This window comes from Carassius gibelio, chromosome B18, assembly GCF_023724105.1.
Source record: "Carassius gibelio isolate Cgi1373 ecotype wild population from Czech Republic chromosome B18, carGib1.2-hapl.c, whole genome shotgun sequence".
In the NCBI taxonomy this organism is placed as follows: domain Eukaryota; kingdom Metazoa; phylum Chordata; class Actinopteri; order Cypriniformes; family Cyprinidae; genus Carassius; species Carassius gibelio.
In genome coordinates, this window is record NC_068413.1 from 322,293 (window position 1) to 345,209 (window position 22,917).

General features: G+C 40.5%; 1 protein-coding gene and 1 pseudogene across 1 annotated transcript in view; one reads left to right on the top strand and one right to left on the bottom strand.

Annotated features, from left to right (window-relative positions):
- Positions 1–2,267: 2,267 nt before the first annotated feature.
- On the bottom strand, positions 2,268–11,199 carry LOC127977791 (glycine amidinotransferase, mitochondrial-like; annotated as a pseudogene).
- Positions 11,200–20,063: 8,864 nt separating this feature from the next.
- slc27a2a (solute carrier family 27 member 2a) overlaps positions 20,064–22,917 on the top strand; it is a 7,094-nt gene continuing 4,240 nt past the window's right edge. Inside the window, exons 1-3 of the mRNA XM_052581894.1 lie at positions 20,064–21,174; positions 22,427–22,636; positions 22,712–22,870. Coding sequence (XP_052437854.1) covers positions 20,703–21,174; positions 22,427–22,636; positions 22,712–22,870 — 841 coding nt within the window. The 5' untranslated portion in view covers positions 20,064–20,702. The remainder of the gene's footprint in view (positions 21,175–22,426; positions 22,637–22,711; positions 22,871–22,917) is intronic.

The window sequence follows — 22,917 nt, forward strand, 5'->3', positions numbered from 1 at the left end:
ATAACAGTAATATGCATTGTGGCATAAATAATATACAGCTCATAAAATTATGCAACTATGGAGCCATGCTTTCATGTACATTCATAATCCTGTGAAACTCTTTTGGCTGTTGATGTTAATAATGTGTTTTAATGTCGGTAATAATATCACCACCAACAACGAAACTAATATTCTCTCTGAGTTTCCATTTTCCTAACATGAATAAAACCAAAAATCATGGTTATTGTATCCACGGTAACCACAAATTAACCATGGTTTCATAACTTCAAAATAATAATTTACAAAGAAGTATTAAGATCATATTCCTTTTTTGGTTATAAAAACAAACCTAAGCAACAATATCCAATCAAATCACTTAAAATGCATTATATAAAAACAATGAGGCAAAAATGATTGGTTAATTAATAATTATATGGTTTCATTCAATAACACCGTTAAAAAAACATGAGGGGATGAAGGGAAAGTTCTGGCCTAAAGGTTAGAGAGTCGGACTCACAATCCAAAGATGGATTTTTGATGCTCTAAACAAGAGTTAAGTGGGAAAAGCAGTCTATAATATTCTTCGTTGTATTTTATTAGCTGCTTATTTTTCAACATTTCAGTAAATCATTTTAGCAGTACTTGCAATGGACAGGGCTTATGGATGCAAGTAAAGTGATATAGGACTACAGAACTATGTTGGACAACCGATCGATGGGAATGATAGACAGACTAGACAAAGGTTTGTGGCATTAAAGTTTGTTCTCACAGCTTCAACTATGAAAGTTTCCTTATTCATAAAATACAAGAACAAATCAGTTATAGGCTACTTTATTCCATTTTTGCATAAATTGTTGCATTCAAATAAACATGACAGGTTACATAATAGTTTCGTGTTTTTCTCTAACAGAAACTCATTCTGCTTGTGTTTCATGAATAATAGGTGTATGTGGACAACACTGACATATGATGAATTATCTTGATGCTTTGCCAAACCACACATGCAGGACGTTACTGCGGTTTGTCAGATGTGCGTATTCAAGTCAAGTCAAGTCTGCTTTATTGTCAGTTCTTCTACATGTGCAGTACATACACACAGTTACTCTCAGACCCCGGTGCACACAGATAACATTGACATTAAAGCCTAAAAATCTAGATCAAATATGAAATGTAGATACAACTATACAATAAGGGAATGTAAAAAAAGACATCTAATAAAATTAAAAATAAAGTGAAATAAAGCGGCGCGAGGCAAATGGCAGATGAAAATGTAATGATATTTGAATTCTTTTCGTTGTTAGGATGTGTCATTCAGAAGCATGGCTTTACTAATCACCGCTACGCTGATGACACCCAACTCTACTTCTCATTCCAGCCTGATGACCCGACGGTAGCCGCTCGCATCACATTCAAGGTACTGATGCTTGTCTACAGGACGACCACTGGCACGGCACCAACACACCTAAACTCACTGGTTCAATCCTATGTGTCCTGCAGAAGTTTGTGTTCTTCAACTGAACGACTCCTTGTGGTGCCATCCCAAAGAAGTTCACAATCACTCTCACTGACCTTCTCCTGGACTGTGTCCAGCTGCTGGAATGACCTCCAGATCTCAGTGAGTCATCTTCAAGAAACATCTAAAGACAAAAAAGTGGTTTGCCAGCACTTAACCAACTAATGATAGCACTTATCTTTTCTTTTCTTTCATATTCTTATTAAAAAATAAAAAAAAACCTGTCTCTGTGTTCTGTACTAGACTAACGGAGACGTGTCATGGCACTTGTATTCTGTTGTTGTTCTCTTGTTGACCTGACTGCTTCTGTTGTTCTCATTTGTGGGTCGCTTTGGATAAAATCGTCTGCAAAATGATTAAATGTAAATGTAAAAATGAACGCACCTTCAGCACAGTGTTTTTATGTTAGAGAAAAGTGCTTAACATCTCACAGGTTTTTTTTTTGTTTTCTTTCTGAGAGCAAATGAAGATTAATTCAAATTTGATTCAGGGCTGGAGATGCAATAAAATCATATGATCTGTATTATTATGTATGGTTTGGTGAAGATGGTCAATGATTAACACACATGTGAATGAATCAGGCTTGCAGCTCAATAACACATGACTCCAGCGCACTTTTCAGCCTTAAAAAAGTGTTGAAAATACATAGAGAGGATTATGAATATGTGCAATAGTAAGAAACCTGCAAGTTATCTCCTCAGGAGAAGTGTTGTGGTCACTTCTTTACCACTGGGTTAGCTCTTTTGATCATGAATGCAAAACTAACTCAGTCACGCTGATTTCCAAGTGTATCTTTATTTGATTGGTTTGACCTGACATGCAATCACACTCAACAAGTTTAACTAGAGAAACACAGCCCAAGAGCAGAGCGAATAATCAGCCAAACGTGGTGTGAACGCAGCGCACAGCGTCCTGACTCCTGCTCTTGAGATCCACATCAGAGGAAGATGCTAGAAAACACTTTCGTGAAGGGAAATTATATCCATATAGATGTTCAAATTTGTATGAAATTCTTACAAAATAGCTGAAATATAGCTACAGAAATACCTGAGTTTACAAATCAACACTTGGCACATCACATGTAGGGTAAAAAAAAAAAGAGATATATAATTAAAATGCATTGAATAAGAAGTCATTACAAATCTAAATACGCTGTGTAAATAGGAGTAAAAACTCTTCTTCTGTGGTGGTGGTGGCGTGGGGGGGCTCTGCCTGCTTCACTGGAGTCAGACTACAACAGCCGGCCAGAAATGCAGTTGTTATTGAGATCACTGAGGTTTCTATTCATGCCGTTCGTCTGCGGCGTATGACCATGGTGAATTCTGAGCTCAATAAGAACTGCGTGTCTCTCTTGACTAGAGGAAGTAGGACTGGAGCGTCCCGCGCCGGCGCACGTCCGTCGTCCAGCAGTGAAAGCCTCCTCCCAGAGAGTTAGCGTGCCGGATGCTGACTTTAATGCTCTTGATTCCTGCGGGAGCAACACAAACAAGAGCAGCTGAAGGAATGGCATCAGAGCCGATGATGGTTTCATCACAACAAACACTGCTCTCACCGAGACTTTCAAACATCTTCTGGGTGCTCGTCTCATTAGCATCCACCAGCACACGCTTCTCATCCAGCATCAGCACGTTCATCGAGAGCCACTTGGACGACATCCACAGCGGATGATCTGACAACATGAAGAATACTCACATTAAGCCGAATATTTCACAGATGCATCACACATGGACATTCATCATCAATGCAACATGAAATACACATTTATTAGAGTTGACAGAGAGCCATCAGGTGACATGCAACATGTCTCATTTATGATTATTTATTTTATTTCAAACCCCTTCCTTGTTGTAGTTTAAATGTTTAAAACTGTAATATATCTGTAAGATGTTGGCATCAAGAGTCAAGTTGTTAATCTTAGGCTCAGTGGGAAGTCGTGGCCTAATGGTTAGAGGGTTGGACTCCCAATCGAAGGGTTGTGGGTTCTAGTCTCGGGCCGGACGGAATTGTGGGTGGGGGGAGTGCATATACAGTTCTCTCTCCACCTTCAATACCACGACTTAGGTGCCCTTGAGCAAGGCATCGAACCCCCAACTGCTCCCCGGGCGCCGCAGCATAAATGGCTGCCCACTGCTCCGGGTGTGTGCTCACAGTGTGTGTGTGTGTTCACTGCTCTGTGTGTGTGCATTTCGGATGGGTTAAATGCAGAGCACAAATTCTGAGTATGGGTCACCATACTTGGCTGAATGTCACTTCACTTTCACTTTTCACTTTCACTTTCAGATCTGTTTCTGTACGCTGTTATTGTGTGAGCGTTACAGTTTTTCATCTGCTTACACACACAATCTTCACTTGTGTCTCAGTTTGTGAAAGCTGTCACTCAAACAGCAGAAGCACACACCAGATCTACAAAACCAGACACTAATCATCAGACTTTCACTTAGTTTTTTAGTTTCATAAAACACTTCTTTTGCAGAACACAACACAGTTCTCTCTGTATCACACACATCTAACAGGAATTAATATTATTAATATTATTAAGATATGTTTGTGATATTTTGAATGCAATGCTTCATTTTGTGTGTAATTCTTGGATTTGTGTAAAGTTCTGAAAATGTGTGAAAGAAGCTCAAACAAACTAATAAAAAGCTTTTGTAAAAACTGTATTTGCCTTTTTCATTTTAATCTTGGCGGTCTTGAGATTGAGTGGAAATGAAACATCATTAACTGCATTTTATTTTTCAATTTGCTAACCGGAGTAGATCTCCAGCTATGACACTTTAATTAAACAACATAATTTTTTTTTTTTTTTTTTTTTATGAAACATGCACAGATGAATTGTTCACAAAATAAGGTTTGGGTGCTCTGATGTGACTCCCATCAAACCTCCCGTGTCAGAACTTGCTGTACTCACTGTCTGGAACAAGAGGAGTTGGAGGAGTCACCACAGTCCAGCCGGCCTTCTTAAACATCTCGATCTGCAGGAGAGAGTCACCATCAGGTGAGTGTGTGTCTCTGCAGTGCTACAGATCAACACTAGGGGGCAGCATAGCACTGACCTGCCTGCAGGGCCGATCCGGATTGGACAGCACCAGCCCCGGGCCGATGATGTTAAAGGTGGCATCGATGTGCATGGGGTTTGGGTCTTTGAAGGAGAGTATGTGGATCTTGTAGGTTGGGGCGAGGTGACGTCTCATCCACTCGATGCCCATGTAGTTTGTAACCTGTCAGTGAAAATGTGAGGAGCTGGAAGAGTTCTCAACACAAGCTGGAGCATTAGAGAGGAATGAGAGCGGATGTGTACTCACCTGACTCCTCTGTACAAAGATATCAGTGCCAGCTCTGATGAAGTCTGCAGCGTCGAAACACGGCTCGAACTCAGTGGTGACAAACTTTCCTCTGAGCAGCCAGCTTATGTCTGTCCTCCACGGTGCGGATGGGGTACTCCTGCACACACACACACACACACACACTGTGAGTGCTGCAGTAGTGGTGTAACATGCATCTGTTTACACCCGTCTCTGTTCACACCTGATCGTACAGCTGGTCACTCATGGTGGGTTTGGGTGCAGTGGTCCACTTGGCTCCTCGTCTGAAGTACTCCTTGATGAGGGGCCGATACGCACGGTACTCGAAGAACCGGGCCCTCCAGGCCATCGGGGCCTCGATGATCTCGTTCCCCACCACGATCAGGATATCTCTCGGCATCGCTGCATACATGCCTGAGCAGAAAACAGCTGCTGATATCAGTGTGTGTGTGTGTGTGTGTGTGTGTGTGTGTGTGTGTGTGTGTGTGTGAGTGTGTGTGTATGAGTGTGTGTGTGTGTGTGAGTGTGTGTGTATGAGTGTGTGTGTATGTATGAGTGTGTGTGTGTGTGTGTGTGTGAGTGTGTGAGTGTGTATGAGTGTGTGTGTGTGTGTGTGTGTGTGTGTGTGTGTGTGTGTGTGTGTGTGTGCGGTCAGCTCTCACCGGTGGAGGTGAAGTCCGGGGTTTTATACTCCACTGACCAGTCGATGGGTTCCGGTCGTCTCACTGTGACTCCCTCATGCTGGAGTATATTGCACATTTCCTCGATTTCAGCGACTGCTTTCTTCAAGTGGTCCTTGGGGAATGTGTGTCCCCCGTGCTGCTGGTAGAAGGGCCAGTATTTCTCATAGGTGTTGGCCTGCACACACAGATTAGGGTTAGGGTTAGGGTTACAGGGTTGCTGTAGGGTTGGGGTAAAGTTAGCAGTTCTCTGATGTGATGGAAAGGACTTCTGCTCGTTGCATGGTTTATAATGCACACTAGTCTTATGATAATGTAACGGTATACCAGCAGAGGGAGCCATCGCCTGAGTACTGACTGTCCATCGCTTCTCTGCTTCTACAATCACGTTCTGTTTGCGACTATTTAACACGAGTCAGCGTGTTCACACATTGCGAAGTATTGACAGTTTACCTGCATTATCAAGCGTTATCCTAGTGATTTATTCAGACTCCCTGATTGTGTATGATTCTGCCTGTTTTCATGTTCTTGCTTCTTGGATTGCCCCATTGGATCTACTGCCTGATTGGACTGATGTTTGTGTTTGACCTATTGGCCTTCCTACTCGTCTCTGCCTTTCAGATTCCCCTTGTCCATGTTGTAAGATCGGACTGCCATTACGGTACTGACTCTCTGCCTGGTTTAACGACTCTGTCTGTAAGAAAAGCCTCATCATTGACCTACAGGCAGATCTGGTATGTAAAGGAGAAAGTTTATCAAGATTGATCATCTAAAGAGATAAGCCCCACGAAGGAAAAATTTAAGAGAGAATTCCCCTGTTACTTCAAGTATTTCCCAAGCCATTGCCTCGTCTACCGCCAAGTCAGTTGAGGAATCAATACAAGTGGGATTGTCCAAACTCTATGTATAGGTTGTTTGTCCAAATCCTTGAAATACAACCTATCGGCAACAGGACATTTTCATATTCATGTTTTGTACTCATTTATTTGACCTATAATTCGGGTTTCATGTAGCTCAGTTGGTAGAGTATTGCATTATATGACTATGTGTAATCATGCGATCATGGGAACGCACGTGCTCATAAAATGTATAAAACGCAAATATAGGTCGTAATAAGATGCTTGCACAAACGGGCTATATGGTTGTTTTTTGTTGGAGGACTGGCTCAAAGAACCAGGCAACATCAAATAAATGTATGTTTTAACTGTGGTAAACCAGTGATTCGCTGTCAGATATACCCACACAAGGCTCCAAACTCCATGGCGGTAAACATGGAACATTTCAATTTACCCAGTAACCAGTCTTTCAAACTGCCCCTTACCTTGCAGACCGAAGACATGTCCCTCTCGTTAACTGCACTGATTTACTCTGGAGCAGCATTAAACCTCATCCATAAATATATCATTAAGAAATATGACATACCCACTCAACCTTGCAATCCACCTCTCAAGATAAAAGCCATCAACGACACTTAAATTGGCAATGGAATATTTATACAGACCAAGACACCAACCCTTCAAGTTGGCTTATTTCACCAGGAATCCATATCACTCTCTCTGTCATCGACTCTCCCGAGCACTAAATCATTCTAGGATTTCCATGACTTTCCATATAGACCCTGTAATTTCCTGGCGTCAGGGTGAGTTGACCAAGTGGTCTGCCTTCTGTGAGAGTGACTATTTCTCTTCAGTTCCCCACCAATATTACACGACCAGCATTGAACACATCACGGTGTGCACATCACAGAGGACCTCTCCTGGACTGTAAACACCGCAGCACTGGCCAAGAAATCACAACAGCGTCTCTACTTCCTCCGCAAACTGAGGAGAGCCAGAGCCCCGGCCCCCATCATGTACACCTTCTACAGAGGCACCATCGAGAGCATCCTGACGAGCTGCATCACTGTGTGGTATGGTGCCTGCAACATGTCCTGCCGAAAGACTCTGCAACGCATAGTGAGAGCAGCTGAGAACATCATTGGTGTCTCTCTCCCCTCCCTCCAGGACATTTATGGAACACGTCTCACCTGCAAAGCCCTCTGCATCACAGGTGACCCCACCCACCCCTCACACAGCTTCTTCAGCCTGCTGCCATCAGGGAGGAGACTGCGGAGTCTCCAGGCCAGGACCAGCAGACTGAAGGACAGCTTCATCCACCAGGCTGTCAGGAAGCTGAACTCCATCCCGAACCTGCCCCCCCTCCCCTCTTCTTCCCCAGGCACCACTGAACTATGAACCCCCCCCCCCCCCACTAATTATATGATGACATGCACGAGTCACTTGTGCAGCATTGGTCTGCTCACTCACCGCTCACTACCTCATTCGGCATGGAACTGCCTCATCAGTCAGTTAAATAACTGCTCTTGGTCACTTGTCACTTGTCACTTTAATCAGACTTAAGATATTTTTAATAAATGATTTTTTTGCACTAAAAAATCTTTTAACTGCACTGTTGTTCACTTCATTGATTTGCACTATATCTGTCATTTACCTTGCGCTGCTTTATTTAACTTTATTTTTAACTTTTATTTTTATTATATGTCTTTTTTTATAATTCCCTTATTGTATAATTGTATCTACATTTTATATTTGATCTAGTTATTTTTTTTAGGCTTTAATGTTAATGTTATCTGTGTGCACCGGGGTCTGAGAGTAACGCAGTTTCGATTCTCTGTATGTATGTACTGTACATGTGGAAATTGACAATAAAGCAGACTTGAACTTGAACTTGAAAGTCCCACAAATACCAAGGCAGTTACTATTCCCCCATATTATGACAACCTGGAACAGGTCTTTAGTAAAACCAAGGCAACCCAACTACCACCTCATCGTCCCTGGGGACTTTAATATTGATCTACTCCCCAATGCCATGCCTCCCAAAAGTTGTGTTTACCCTCTATCCTGAACTGAAACCCAAGCCATGGAGGGTTTTATTGAGGAGGCCTTAAGTTCTGGATTCATTTAGCCCTCCACGTCACCAGCTGCAACAGAATATACACCAAACTTGATATTAATGTCAGCCTCACATCAGGTTACCACCCACAAGCAAACGAACAAGTGGAACGGTTAAATCAAGAACTAGGCAGATACCTACGATCTTATTGCAGCAAAAAACAGCATCGATGGTCAGAATTCCTCCCTTGGGCAGAATATGCACAGAATTCACTGACTCACTCATTAACAGGTCTAACTCCTTTCCAGGGCATCCTTGGATATCAAACCTCTATGTTCCCGTGGTAGGGCGAACCATCATCATTCCCTGCGGTGGACGAGTGTATTCGGCGTAGGGAGAGGGTGTGGGACAATGCCCATGTACACCTTCAATGAACTGTACGAGTACAGGAACTCCAGGCCAAGAAGCGACACCCTCCCTTCAACCAGGACAGCAGGTCTGGCTCTCCACAACAACCTCAAGTTGCAGCCACCAAGCAGGAAGCTCAGCCCAAGTTATGTTGTTCCTTTCAAGATTCTACGAAGAATAAATTAGGTCACATTCCAATTAGAGCTTCCTGCTAACTACTGTATCTCTCCATCTTTCCATGTTTCACTGCTTAAACCGGTCCGCCCAGATGCTGACCCCATCATGAGACTCAGTAACCGCCACCGCCGCTGGACGTTGATGGAGCACCAGCCTAAAAGGTTAATGAACTACTGGACTCTAGAAGGAGAGGGGGTCAGCTCCAATACTTGGTGGACTGGGAGGACTATGGACCTGAGGAGAGGTCATGGGAAGCCGCCAGCGAGATTCTGGATCCCTCTCACACGGAGGACTTTCACTGAGCCAGAACCAATCGACCAGCACCATGACCACACATTGCGAAGTATTGCCAGTTTACCTGCCTTTTCCTAGTGATTTATTCAGACTGCCTGTTTGTGTATGATTCTGCCTGTTCTGCCTGTGTTTGACCTATTCGCCTGCCTACTCGTCTCTGCCTTTTGAAAGTGAAAGTGAAAGTGAAAGTGACATTCAGCCAAGTATGGCGACCCATAGTCAGAATTTGCGCACTGCATTTAACCCATCCGAAATGCACACACACACACACACACACACACACACACACACACACACACACACACACACACACACACACACACACACACACACACACACACACACACACACACACACACACACGGAAAGGGCACCTAAGTCATGGTATTGAAGGTGGAGAGAGAACTGTACATGCACTCCCCCCACCCACAATTCCGTCCTGCCCGAGACTAGAACTCACAACCCTTCGATTGGGAGTCCAACCCTCTAACCATTAGGCCACGACTTCCCCCCTTTTTGGATTCCCTTTGTGCATGTTGAAAGATCGGACTGCCATTACTGTACTGACTGTCTGCCTGGTTTAACAACTCTCTCTATAAAATCTTTCCCTAATAAACTTCTGCAAATGGATTCTAATACTGCTTCAGCCTCCTCGTTACAGAGAATTATAATGATAACCAGTGTTGGGAAGGTTTCTTTGGAAATGTAAACATTTTTACATTTGTTACAGATTACAAGTTACTCTATTTAAAATCTAAGAAGTAGTGTTTCAATAATTTAAATAATTTGAAATTTCAATAATTTAAGTGATGTTACTTGTTACATTTGATTACTTTTCTTAATGTGTGTGTGTATGTGTGTGAGAGAGAGAGTGTTCTGTACCTTGACCTCCACAGTGAACGGGGGGACGCAGGCGTTCTCGGCTCTCCCGACGATCACCTCCTCGAGCGGGTCCCACTCGTTGTGTGCGCACACGGGGCAGTCCTCGGCCGTGTGCTCGGTTACCGGCTCGTCTGCTGTGAGCGGGAGCGCGGCGGTGGAACTTGAGGTGCTGCGGAACCCGTGTGACACCCATCCCGACACCACACGACTCACCTGCGCAACACAAACCAAACTCACAAATCACCACCAAACAAGGCCATAAGTGACTAAATTAGTCAAAGCAAGTTCTTTATTTCTTCACGTTCTTTAACGAAAAAAGGTGAAACTATTTTAATTCAGAAGTTGCTAGAAAAGTAAACGTGAAAGTTTTAGTTTTGAAACAGTACTTTTTTGTAAAACAATTTATTTTTAACTTATTTACACTTACTATAATCATTAGACAAAACATAAAAAATGTTGGGAACACTATTTTAAGGTGCCTTGTTACATGTACTTACTACTATAATAGCAATCAATTATTAATTTTGCTCTCATTTGTAAGTTGCTTTGGATAAAAGCGTCTGCTAAGTGATTAAAGGTAAATGTAAATGATAACATGCAAACCCTAATCCTAACCCTAACCATACAGTAAGTACATGTAGTGACAGCTGTGCTGTGCTGTCACTCATTCATAACACACGATCTCCAACTCCGACATGAACATCAAGACAGTAAATCAAAAGACAGACAAATAAAACGATCAGTCTCAGAATCCATTGAAGAGTTTAACACTAAAAATAAATTTTTAAAATGAATAAATAATTATCTTTAATAATTATGATGGTAGGTGTGAGTTTCTGTAAATGCATAAAGACTCTCATCACACACTCACACACACAGTGCTTTACTCTCTAAAGATATTCACCATAGCTCCGATCAGATGAGCAGCTTCTGCTCCTCGGCTCCCTCCTCTCAGACACCGCACACGCAGCATGTTGCTCTGGATCTGGTTCTGGTTCTGGATCTGGTTCTGGTTCGGGACTGAAGCTCTCAGGCAGCAGCAGCAGTTCTGATCTGAGGCGCAGCGGGCACGCGCTTTTATAGTGCGCGCGCAGGTGGCAAGGCTCGCGGAGCGGAATTCTTGAAGATAAACTGCAGCAGAAGAAGAAACTCTGACAGCAGCACATTCTTATCCCACCCTTACGATAAATAACCATGATTTACTACAAATAAAACCAAAAAAACTATATGGTTAAACGATATGCTTACCACATATTAACCGTGGTTTTGCTAGACTACCCATAGTTTAACATAGTGAAAGTGAAGTGAAAGTGAAGTGACATTCAGCCAAGTATGGTGACCCATACTCAGAATTTGTGCTCTGCATTTAACCCATCCGAAATGCACACACACAGAGCAGTGAACACACACACACACACTGTGAGCACACACCCGGAGCAGTGGGCAGCCATTTATGCTGCGGCGCCCGGGGAGCAGTTGGGGGTTCGATGCCTTGCTCAAGGGCACCTAAGTCGTGGTATTGAAGGTGGAGAGAGAACTGTTCATGCACTCCCCCCACCCACAATTCCTGCCGGCCCGAGACTAGAACTCACAACCCTTCGATTGGGAGTCCAACCCTCTAACCATTAGGCCACGACTTCCCCAAGTTGTGGTATTTGTAGTAAAACTCAATGGTTATAGAAATGGTAATCAATACGCCAAAAAAAAAAAAAAAAACTATGGTTACTACACTTTTACTACAATAGAACAATGGTTAATTTTCATAAGGGCAACGAGTCTGAGCTGCATTTAAAAGACGCAACGCCACTCCGTGCATTCACTACTGTAATTACTGCCAGCTGCTGGATAATAATAATAATAATAATAATAATAATAATAATAATAATAATAATAATAATAATAATAATAATAATAATAATAATATTGACTTTCACACGGAGCCGTCCTCAAGGAAGACAAATAAATTAAGTAAAGATCAGTAAAGGAACGAATGAAAATGCATCAATTTAAACGATCAACTTTAAAACAATTAAAAGAGTTAAATGGTTTTAGATTAGATTCGGGTAAAGCTCTGTCCTCTATATAAACCGACTCACTGACTGTGGGCTATACATGATCAGAGATTTTTGCTCTTGTCGACATGTGTTTGTTGTGCATTTGTTTTAGAGAGCTCAGTAGAAGAGCATCACTGCATGTCAATGAGAGAAAAACACAAGAATATTGACCAGCTTTCCAGACAGAGAAGAGGATAACATACAGAGTCATATCTCTGAGGTGAAGAAAAACATAATTCTGATGTTCAGCTCGTTTCAAACTTACATTTACAAGACTCCAATAATATTAACACCTTTATCAGTCTTAATGCTACTTACAGACAAAAGTTGTGTAAGAAAGAAAACTAACAGTCATGTTATCACTAGTTTCATAATTCAGGTGCATCTCTGTGTTATCTGCGTAAAATGCTTATTTAAAACAAGTGATCTTAAATGCTGGCCAAGAGGAAAATATAGATAGTAAAAAGCAGTTTATGTACTGTGACTGTCAGAGGTGATTAGCAGTAAAGAGCTTATGAGCAACAGTGTGCAATTAAGTTTTTGCAAAGAAATTATAAATTGTGCAAAGGCTGAGCGTGTAATTTCTGCGCGAAGGGAAGGATCTGCACAAATACACCTTTCCGAAATCCGCGTCAGCCAATGAGCGAACGAACCCTTAGCCACGCCCCCGACTCACGCCATTGGTCGAGCCAGAGCTGTGGTGCAGGACTCTAAACAAATAACAGTAGCCTATTGTCAAAGCCCAAAAAAGAAAGTTTTTCTCTAATTCAGAATAACATAAGCTGTAAAAACTATTAATAAACTTAGCATTTATAATTGTATAAGTGAAGAAAACACTTATTGATGACTACATTTATTCCTTCTATAATGATTGATATAAATCTAAATTTACAGAAAGTGATTGTGATGTCTTCTTTTCACTTTCAAAAGAAACAATTTCTATTATAGACTCTGATTTTAGAAATCTGATGGAAGCTGAGACTGAGATTTCAGAATTAGACCCTGCTATTAAACAGCTGTCTAATGGAAAGTCTCCAGGTAATGATGGCATCAGGGTGGAAATATATAAACATTTCTGGCCCGAAATAAGAATCTTAGTTTTCAAAGCATTAAAGGAATGTATAGATAAAGCAGAATTATAGCCATCAATGAAGCATGTTTAAACAGTTCCACAGTCAGACAAAGATCAATTATTTTGAGACAATTGGAAACCAATAACTCGTTTATGTAATGATTTCATGTTTTTGCGAATAGGGTTAGGAAGGGTCTATTCAGTCATATTAGACTAGATCTTGATTCTATTTAATTCCCCAGACAAGCTTCCTTCTATTTCTAGACTTCTTCAAGGCATCGGACACCCTTGAACACTATTTTTTTGTTTAGATCCTTTATTAGAATTTTTATTATGGAAAATAAAACATTATTTGGTGAAAGAGTATGAACATGGAAGTTAGAGAGCCATTGATCTTGAATCTCCTCTTGATATATTCACAATAAAAATGTGTTTAACAAAGTCACTGATGTCAGAATGTCAACTGATGGAACAGCAGGAGATTAGAAGAACAATTCAACTTATGCGAAAACATAAAAATATGAGAATGCTGAATGAAATGATTGAGCTGGTTATCTTTAATTTGGATGTGCAATCTCTCGCAAATGATATCAGAGCTTTGAGACTGCAAACGTCTGCCACAAAACCTGAAAAGCCTTAAAAGGCAGGAATGAGATACTTTCAGTTAGAATTTACTCAACAGTTAAGACTGTCACGTATGTGTGCTTTTTGCTAACTGTACGATGATTGTGCAGGAAGTGCATTTTGCAACAAAGTTTCTTAAAGTGTTGTATTGTGATATGTTTTATCTCGTCATTAAAGAAATTATGCTATGAAGTTTAGAAATAGTTATTTACTTAGCCTACGCCTTTAAGATGTTGTAATTGTTTAGATTAAAACGAGAGATAGATTAATTTGCTTTAATTAAAAAGATACAGCAAATATGATGTAAACTTCATCTCAATGTATGTTGCTTACGAGAAATGTTAAATTTTCATTACAGTAGATGCATTTGTAACAGGTTATTACTTTTATTTAGTTATTTCCCAAAAGGTGGCAATAGTGTATAAGATTTACTGCATAATAAAGTCTGTTTTATGTCTGATAACTTCTGTTGAGCTGTGAAGTTAGGGTTGAAGTGAAGTACAGCACATTAATGTTCAGTTTGATTGAATGCTACCAGAAGAACAGAAACACTGACAGCATGATTTCTGCATTAATTACTTTTCTTTCTTGTTTCCTTGTGATCTCGACATAAAAGTCATTTTAACAGAAATAAAGTTGTATTTATATTAGATATTCATTAGACATTCAACTTTCAACATTGAATGGCATCGAGAACAAAGTCATTCTGAGCAAACATGCTTAGGTTTATTAATTTATAACATTTGGCACCAGACATTTTAACTGAAATATGAAGACTGTGATATTAATGTTGAGAGATGGGATTTTAAGCCTAATATTTTTGGAGAAGTTTTCATCCTTATGAATTGAAAGAAACGAGTGATGATCTAGTGCTTCATTTGAAGAACTGTGGTGCACTGACAGTATAGTTTTATATAATTAGAGTACATAGAAATCTTTAAAATGTATATTTATCATTACATTTTTAACTTTTATAGACCTCGATAAGACATAAAACATCTAGAAAGGATTAAATACAACCCCAAATCATCAGAAGTTTGTTAAAATGCAATAAAATCCAGATCTTATAATAAAATCTTAATTCTATTTCCTCTTTATTTGACTGACAAAAGTGCAGAGAAAAGATTTTCAATGTATTCACTGACCAAATAATTGGGACAGAGACACGTTTAACACTGTGTCACATCAACTTTGAATTACAGTGTATGATTGTTTGTAAGTCGAGGATACTAATCATTAAAGTTTTGCAAGCAACATTTTTGCCCAATCTGGGTTTACACAAGACTTCAGCTGCTCATCAGTCTGTGGTCATCATTGCCTGGAAGTCCTTTCCATGATGGGTCATACATGTTCAGTATAGGAGACAGATCTGGACTGATGGAGCACATTCACTCTGTCTCTACGAAACCAAGCTACTGTAGCACATGCAGAATGAGAGCTGGTGTTGTCTTGGTCTAATAACCATCTTGATGGCAGTATATGTCTCTGTACAATGCCAGAGTCAGTGTTATCCTCACACATGCCTCTTGCTCTGATAAACTCCATGTAATGAAAGATGTTTGCTCTTGCATCCATCGCTGGTGAAAGTCTGGATTGGTCTTTGGGACTGAGAACTCGTGGTGTCACTGCATAGAACTGATGTATAGCTTTCTGATGAGCCAAACCTGATACCCTGACCCTACCCTATCCCAATTTCCACGATTGGACCATGTGTCATGAAATGAGTTTTTGTAAAATTCAGAGAAATGAGCCATTGTGCTTATCATAAGGAAGCCAAAAATCATATCTTTGAGGCACATGGAAAAAGTATTGAATAATAGGAACGTCTTAGAATAACTTTTATGTTCCACAGAAGAAAGAAAATCATCCAGATTTGGAAAGACATGAAAATGAGCAAATGATTACTCAGTGATAACTACATTGTTATGAAGTTCTTGATTTTTGTGAACTCTCCCTTTGAGTAAAATTAAATGCAAGACTATAAGCATCAAAATATACTTAAGATATTACTTATTTTAACTTATATTACTGGATTATAGATCACTGTGTTCTCTTTCATTTTTATTCCTGCATCTGATAAATGACAGAGTGATATTTATATATCGCCTTTGCTTGTGGGAAACAAAGATATGAACGGAGGTTTTATTAATATTATTTAGTCAGAATAATTTGACAACACCGCACAACTCCACTCTTTGGAACAATAGGGCTGTGATTATTAATATAAATCTCTGTTTAAAAGTGATTGGTATTGCAAAGGCATTGTTTTTTATTAGTGATTTATTAGATGATAATGGCTGTTTCCTATCTTATCATAAACAAATACAGAGTTAGAATTACAACTAAAGGTTATAATAAGGTGTGCAATACTATACCCACCGGATTGTTAAGAGTAATCCAAAGCGTTTTCTCTGATCTTTTATCTAGAGCTGTAGTTTCCCTCGCCTCTTTGAAGATATGTAATGTTGACCTTTTAGACAGTAAGAGTAATAACAAACGTATTTACTAAGTGCTTAATCAGTGTTATTTTCTGGGAGATGTTGAAACCTTAGTAAAGGACAAATCTTTTACCCATTATATGACATACCCAGCTGCTCCAAAGGTCAAGGACACGCATCACTAAATTATGTTTAGGATTTCCTCAGTTTATACAAAACTATTTCATTCCTTGTGGTTTCTGTCCTTCTTTTAACAACTTGAAAGAAGACAAGGGAATATTGTTGCGCTCAGATGAAAGCTAGTTGTAAGTCCAGGTTCGTGAAAACCAGTAAAATGTAGAAGAGACTGTAGATGGTTCGCACTCTGAAAGACTAGACAAAGTCTTTAACAAAAAGAATCAATCATTTATTTAGAGCAATTTTGCAATTTTTCAAGCAACAACTTGAAAGAAGAAAGAACACTTGATCACCAGAAGGCTACTTCTACATTTTGGTTTAATATACTGTACTTAGCTGGCTGTCAGTAAAAATGGAGATAATTCCATTTCCAAAATTCCAAATTTTCAAAAGCTTAAAAAAAACATAATAGGAAATCTGAAAAGTTATGCTTTTGTCAAAATTTTTATTACTTTAGTGTCTTTTTCCTTGTAATGTCTACATCAACTACATCTTTGTTTTCTTGCTCCTTGTGTTTATTTATTTATTTTCTTCTTCTTCTTTAATGTAAACTCTGTGTTAGCTCAATGGAAGTGTCTTCTTGTTATGTACATTAAGCAATAATAATAATACAAAAAGTGTCTTCTTTGCAGTTTCGTGTTTTCTTGCCGGAGAAGAAACTTATGCTACAGTTGAGCACATACGTTTTTAATGCACATTTTTAGAATTTATGCACATCTTGGCGTTTCCATCCGGTGTTTTTTATGCGAAATCCCAAAATGCACATAAAAATAGGTGGATGGAAACATAGCTGGTGTTTTTAGTTTGACACAAAATTAGCTATGGTTATTCAGAATAAGACCTAAAAACCTAAATGCTTCAGCTTTAAAGTTGTCCAAGTCTTGATTTTATTTACTTTTAGTCTTAAAGCTAGAGCAGCCATTTTAAATCTTCTGCAATACATCTCCATCGCACGAGTTTATTTATATAGCACATTTCATACACAATGGTAATTCAAAGTGCTTTACATAAAAGAAAGTAAAATACTCATGAAAAAAATAATCACAAAAACAAAACAAAGAATTGTAAAACTTTGGAAATTATTTTTTAAAAATACTTATTTAAAATGAATTTAAAACATTTAAAAATGTAAAATGATTTGACATAAAATACAGTGAATATGTAAAATACAGAGCAATCAGTTCGGACATCACAAGTTTCTCGAAGTCTTGACTGGAAACAAAACATCTAATTCTTGCAATGTTTTTTAAATGATAGTATGCTGATTTAGTTACTGCTTTGACATGACTACTGAAACTAAGGTCTGTCTCCAGAATCACACCAAGATTCCTGACTTGATTTTTAGTTGTTTGACCCCTAGAGTCAAGGTATGCATTCACCTTGAGAACTTCATCTTTGTTTCCAAATGCAATGACTTTAGTTTTTTCCTTGTTTAACTGAAGTCATTTGGAGATAAGGCTAGGTAAATCTGGGTATCATCAGCATAGCTGTCATAGGCAATTTGGTTCTTTCTCATTATTTGACTTAGTGGGAGCATATACAGGCTAAACAAGAGCGGTGCTAGAATTGAGCCTTGTGGGACTCCGCATGTCATGGACGTCCACTTAGACTTATGCTCTCCTAGACTCACAAAATAGCCTCTCCCTTGTAAGTATGACCTGAACCATTTGAGTACAGGTACAGGAATTAAATAAACTAACTGAACCGTTTCGAATATGTCATACTGTATGTGAAAGAATACTGTTTTACTTAACAAAGCTTAGTCAAATCCGACTGTGAGAAAACCAGGACAAGCAGAGAGCACATGAGGCTGAGAAACTGAAGAGTAGGCCAATCATATAAAGAACAAAGTTTGTCACAAAAGGTATCAATGAGAGAAAGACAAGATCACACAAGACAACAGATCAATGGAATCGACTGACAGTCAGAGAGAAGGAAAAACTAGAAATTCCACATTGAAAACCATGAAGACATAAAAGTGCATTTATAAAACAATCTCTAAATTGTGTGTTTTGCTATGTGGGTTGGGTATGAATGAGTCGTTCCAGAAGAGATCAACAGTCCTGAGTCGAGGTGTGTATTGAGCTGAACTCTGGACTTCATGAATGAGCTTCAGTCCTCCAGAACTCGAGCAGAGTTCATACGCATCTTTGACTAAAAATTAGTTAATTAGCCATTTTAAAGAGTCATGAAACCCTGTGTTTAAGCAGCTCTACAGAAGACCTCGTTTAGCTTAATTCAGATCAAGGTTGTTCTCATCTGATAGTGTCAGTGCAGTTAAATCAATAATAATACTGAATATAAACATATTAGTAAAGGCAGAGTACAGAAGTGCAGTATTTACCCACTGATCAAACCGCAAACACTCAAGAAGTAGGTCACTCGATGAACCCGGATGATCTAGTATTCATTTTCCTGAAATATTGGACTGTACCAGTGCCACATTACAGTGTTTGTACAGTAGGGTTTCCAGTAAATACACGAGATACAGCTGACGGGTTTCCCTCGAACACACTGGACCGAGACTCAGATGTGTGACTGTCCCTCATTTGAGACAGTGACTATCAAGACCATAAACCTGTTTGATACTCAAGATCTAATTCACCTCTCTTCTGAATCCAGTTTACATAAAGAAATCGCAGCAGCAGGACGTTATCGGCACTCGTCTTCTCCCTCCTTCATACTGCTGTGACCTTGAGAAGTTTGGCCCGTTCTCAGACCGTTCTCCTGCAGTGCATGCTGGGAGTCAGGACTCTGTAAATACATCTTTACACTCATACAGACATCTGGCGGGAGCGGGATGTCACAATTATTTGCTGAGTGAAACTTGGCGTGTATTTTGAGGTCACTGGGGGTGATTTATCAGGAGTCACTCGAAGCGCTGATAGCGACGCTTGTTTTGACACAACTCCTCGTTCAGAAAGCTCTGGAAATGATGCAACAGCTCTGGGAATCCAACGCATGTAAATATGTATGTAAAACTAAAATATGTCAAAACCTAACAGCCATAGAGTGATGACTGAAATATGAGATCATGCACACTAGATATCAGCTTCAGAACACCGTCTTCTGTCTGTTTAATGATTGCTCTTACAGAGTTAGGGGCTCTCACCTGATTGATTGACTCTGTGGTCAATGATAAGAGTTTACAAGCGACCCTGACCTGATCTGACCCTGAAATGCAAAGTTTGCTTGTCCAAACAAATGTCTTTAGGTTGGCCTGAGAAAGTGATCTGCAACTTAAGCTTTTTCTTCTTCTTCTTAGACTAAATTTCTGAACTTTACTCCTCTTAGAGCAGGGGTAAAGGGTTAACTGACAAAAGATAAACTGTGAAACTTTGGCAAATCAGAATATTGAAGCCAAGTACTCAAGCAAAGGCACAACAACCTTAACTTTATTGTCATATATATATAAAGTTCATTTACATAATGAATAGGAAACCGTTATTGATTGTAACAGCAGCTGTATGATAATATTAGATATTAAACGGGGGGCAGAGCAAAGAGAAACACGGCCACGCGATAAAAAGCTGTTGTGAAAGTTTTCACAAATCGAGCTCAATCTAAAACAATGTTCTTTTATTCCAGCAGTCTGTGTGTTTATTGGTAATAGACGTTAAACATGAAGAACGCTTTTCTTCCACATTCCTTACACTGGCGGACTCACGAAGGGGTTAACAGACCAGAGCTGCAGTGGAAACACTCAGATCAAGCTGAAGATCACTCCGGTGTCACTCCTCTAAGTGTCCAACTTTTGGAGCTACGGCATTACACAGTTAACCCACTGCGCAGGGCACCGTCGGAGTCACGTCTTTTCATGTTATTTTTGGACGTCCAACTTCGGTCCAAATTACGTCCAAAAAATTACCCAGTTCAAAGGTCAAATGTTGAACGTCAAGATATAGTGGACCTAGTTTGGAGGTCGAACAGATGTTCAGAAATGGTCATGTACCGACGGACCTGATATAGACCTGATCTGCGCGTCCAGTGTTTGAAGAGTCGCAGATTTCGTCCCAAAGGACAGCGTCACCTGAATTCACAAATCACGACGGGTTGGTATTATTTGCATGTCTATGACAGCGCACTGAGTATTTAGAGCAAAACGAAATCTGAATATCAAACCGCTATCTTTACTGCGGTCTGAAAGCCACGGATTCCGGGTCACCTGGAGCGCGCCATCACACCCCAAACCCGCTTCTCCATCAACATGATTTATTCGGTTCTCCTCGGGTTGGCCGTTTCTTGCTTACTTTTTCTGTACGTTCGTTTCCCGTACTTTACTCAGGATTTCATGTTCGTACTCAGAACGGTTGAGGTCGGGTGGCGGGTGAATCGGTTCGGCCGCAGATCGCCGTGCTACACGATTCTGGACCGGTTCACGGACATCACGCGGAGTCACCCGCAGAAGCCCTTCCTCGTGTTCGAGGGCCAGGTGTTCTCTTACCGGGACGTGGACCGGATCAGTAACAGAGTCGCGAACGCTTTGCGGGAACGCGCGCTCGTGCACCCGGGTCAGACCGTGTCGCTTTTTCACGGGAACGCGCCTCAGTACGTGTGCACGTGGCTCGCGCTCGCCAAACTGGGCTGCACTGTCGCGCTGCTGAACACGAACCTCAGGAGTCGATCTCTGCTGCACTGCTGCGACTGCTGCTGCGCCACGGCCCTCATCACTGATGCAGGTGAACACAGAACCTGATCGATCGATCACCAACCAATCAATCAATCAATCAATCAATCAATCAATTGATCAATCAGCTCTGACTCCAGACAGCACTGAACACCACCAGAACATCCATCCATCATACATCATACAACCATCCATCAATCTATCTATCTATCTATCTATCTATCTATCTATCTATCTATCTATCTATCTATCTATCTATCTATCTATCTATCTATCCAAATGCAATTCTTGCTCAAATTTGGGAGGCTTCTGATTGTAAATGTCTGTATAAATGCATGTGTGCATCACAATGGGATGAAGGACAGAGTTTCTCCTTTAAAAAAATGCTAAATAGAATTTTTTAATTTCCCAAAAATGTAATTGTTTAAATAGTATGAATGAATCTAAAATAATGGTAGTTATTTTAAAGCAACACGGGTGTAAATCAGTTCATATAGTTGAGTGTTCATGTGTTTGGGGGTAATACAAGTAACGCCAGTCACGTAATCAGATTGTTTTTTTTTCAAGTAACTAGTAAAGTAACATTACTTTTTAAATGATCAGGAAATATCGGAGTTACTTTTTCAGGAAATAACAAGAGTTACTTTGTCTCCATGTGTTGAGTGACAGCTCTGGTGTTGCCATAGTGACAGTAATCAGGAGTCAGTGCAGTGTGTGTGTGAACATGATCTTACTGTAGTTCTGGACTAAACATGAACGTGTTTATCACCTCACTGCACAAAAACAGGTTCAGTGTTCCTCAAAAGGAATAAAAACAGTTAAATGCAAATTCAAAATATAATGCAAACCTGCAATAATTCAATGTTAATTAACATAAATATCCTTAATGTATTTAATCCCATTTTATTAACCAATGCGTTTGCTGCTGGCCTTCAATGATCCAATTCAACCATACTAGTAAGCAAAATGACTTTAGATAAACATAATTTTTCTTTATTGCTGAAGATTGTTGTACTTTTACATTGGCTAGAAATATAACTTTTTTATTATTAAGAACAAACAACCAAGCCCAGCCCAGATGAGAAGAAGTAATGCAGTAAGTGATTTTTCAGGGAGTAACACAATATTGCGATGCACTACTTTTACAGTAACTGTCCCCAAAACTGTGTAAGGGTTAGGTCGGATGGAAATGCCTGTGCAGGTTTAGACTAATCCACTAAATTCATGAGACACAGATGAACTGACTGGCTGCTGCTGTTTTAGTGACTGAAGTACCTCTAGAGTGTTGTTCTGTGTTTGTGCAGATCTGGCTCCGGCGGTGGCTGAGGTTCTGCCGTCTCTGCACATGCGTGGCACGTCTGTGCTCCTGCTGTTCGGCAGCTGCGAGACGGATGGCATCGTCAATCTGTCGGCTGCGGTGCGGTGCGCGTCAGAAGAGGCTCCGCCCCTCAGCCTGAGGCGTGACATCAGCATCCGGAGCCCCGCCCTCTACATCTACACCTCCGGCACCACAGGTGAGTCTGCGCTCTCTCTCGGTGTGTGAGGCGGGTGCAGGGTCGCTCTCGCTCAGGTGTATCTGTGTGCTGCAGGTCTTCCTAAAGCAGCAGTGATCAGCCACCACAGACTCTGGCTGATGTCGTCCCTGCAGCGCATTACAGGTGTGAGCTCCACAGACATCCTCTACATCTATCTGCCCCTGTACCACAGCGCAGGCTTCCTCGCCGGCCTCACCGGAGCCATAGAGCGGGGTACGGCACCACACACCCCAATACACACCCCCGAACAAACACCAATA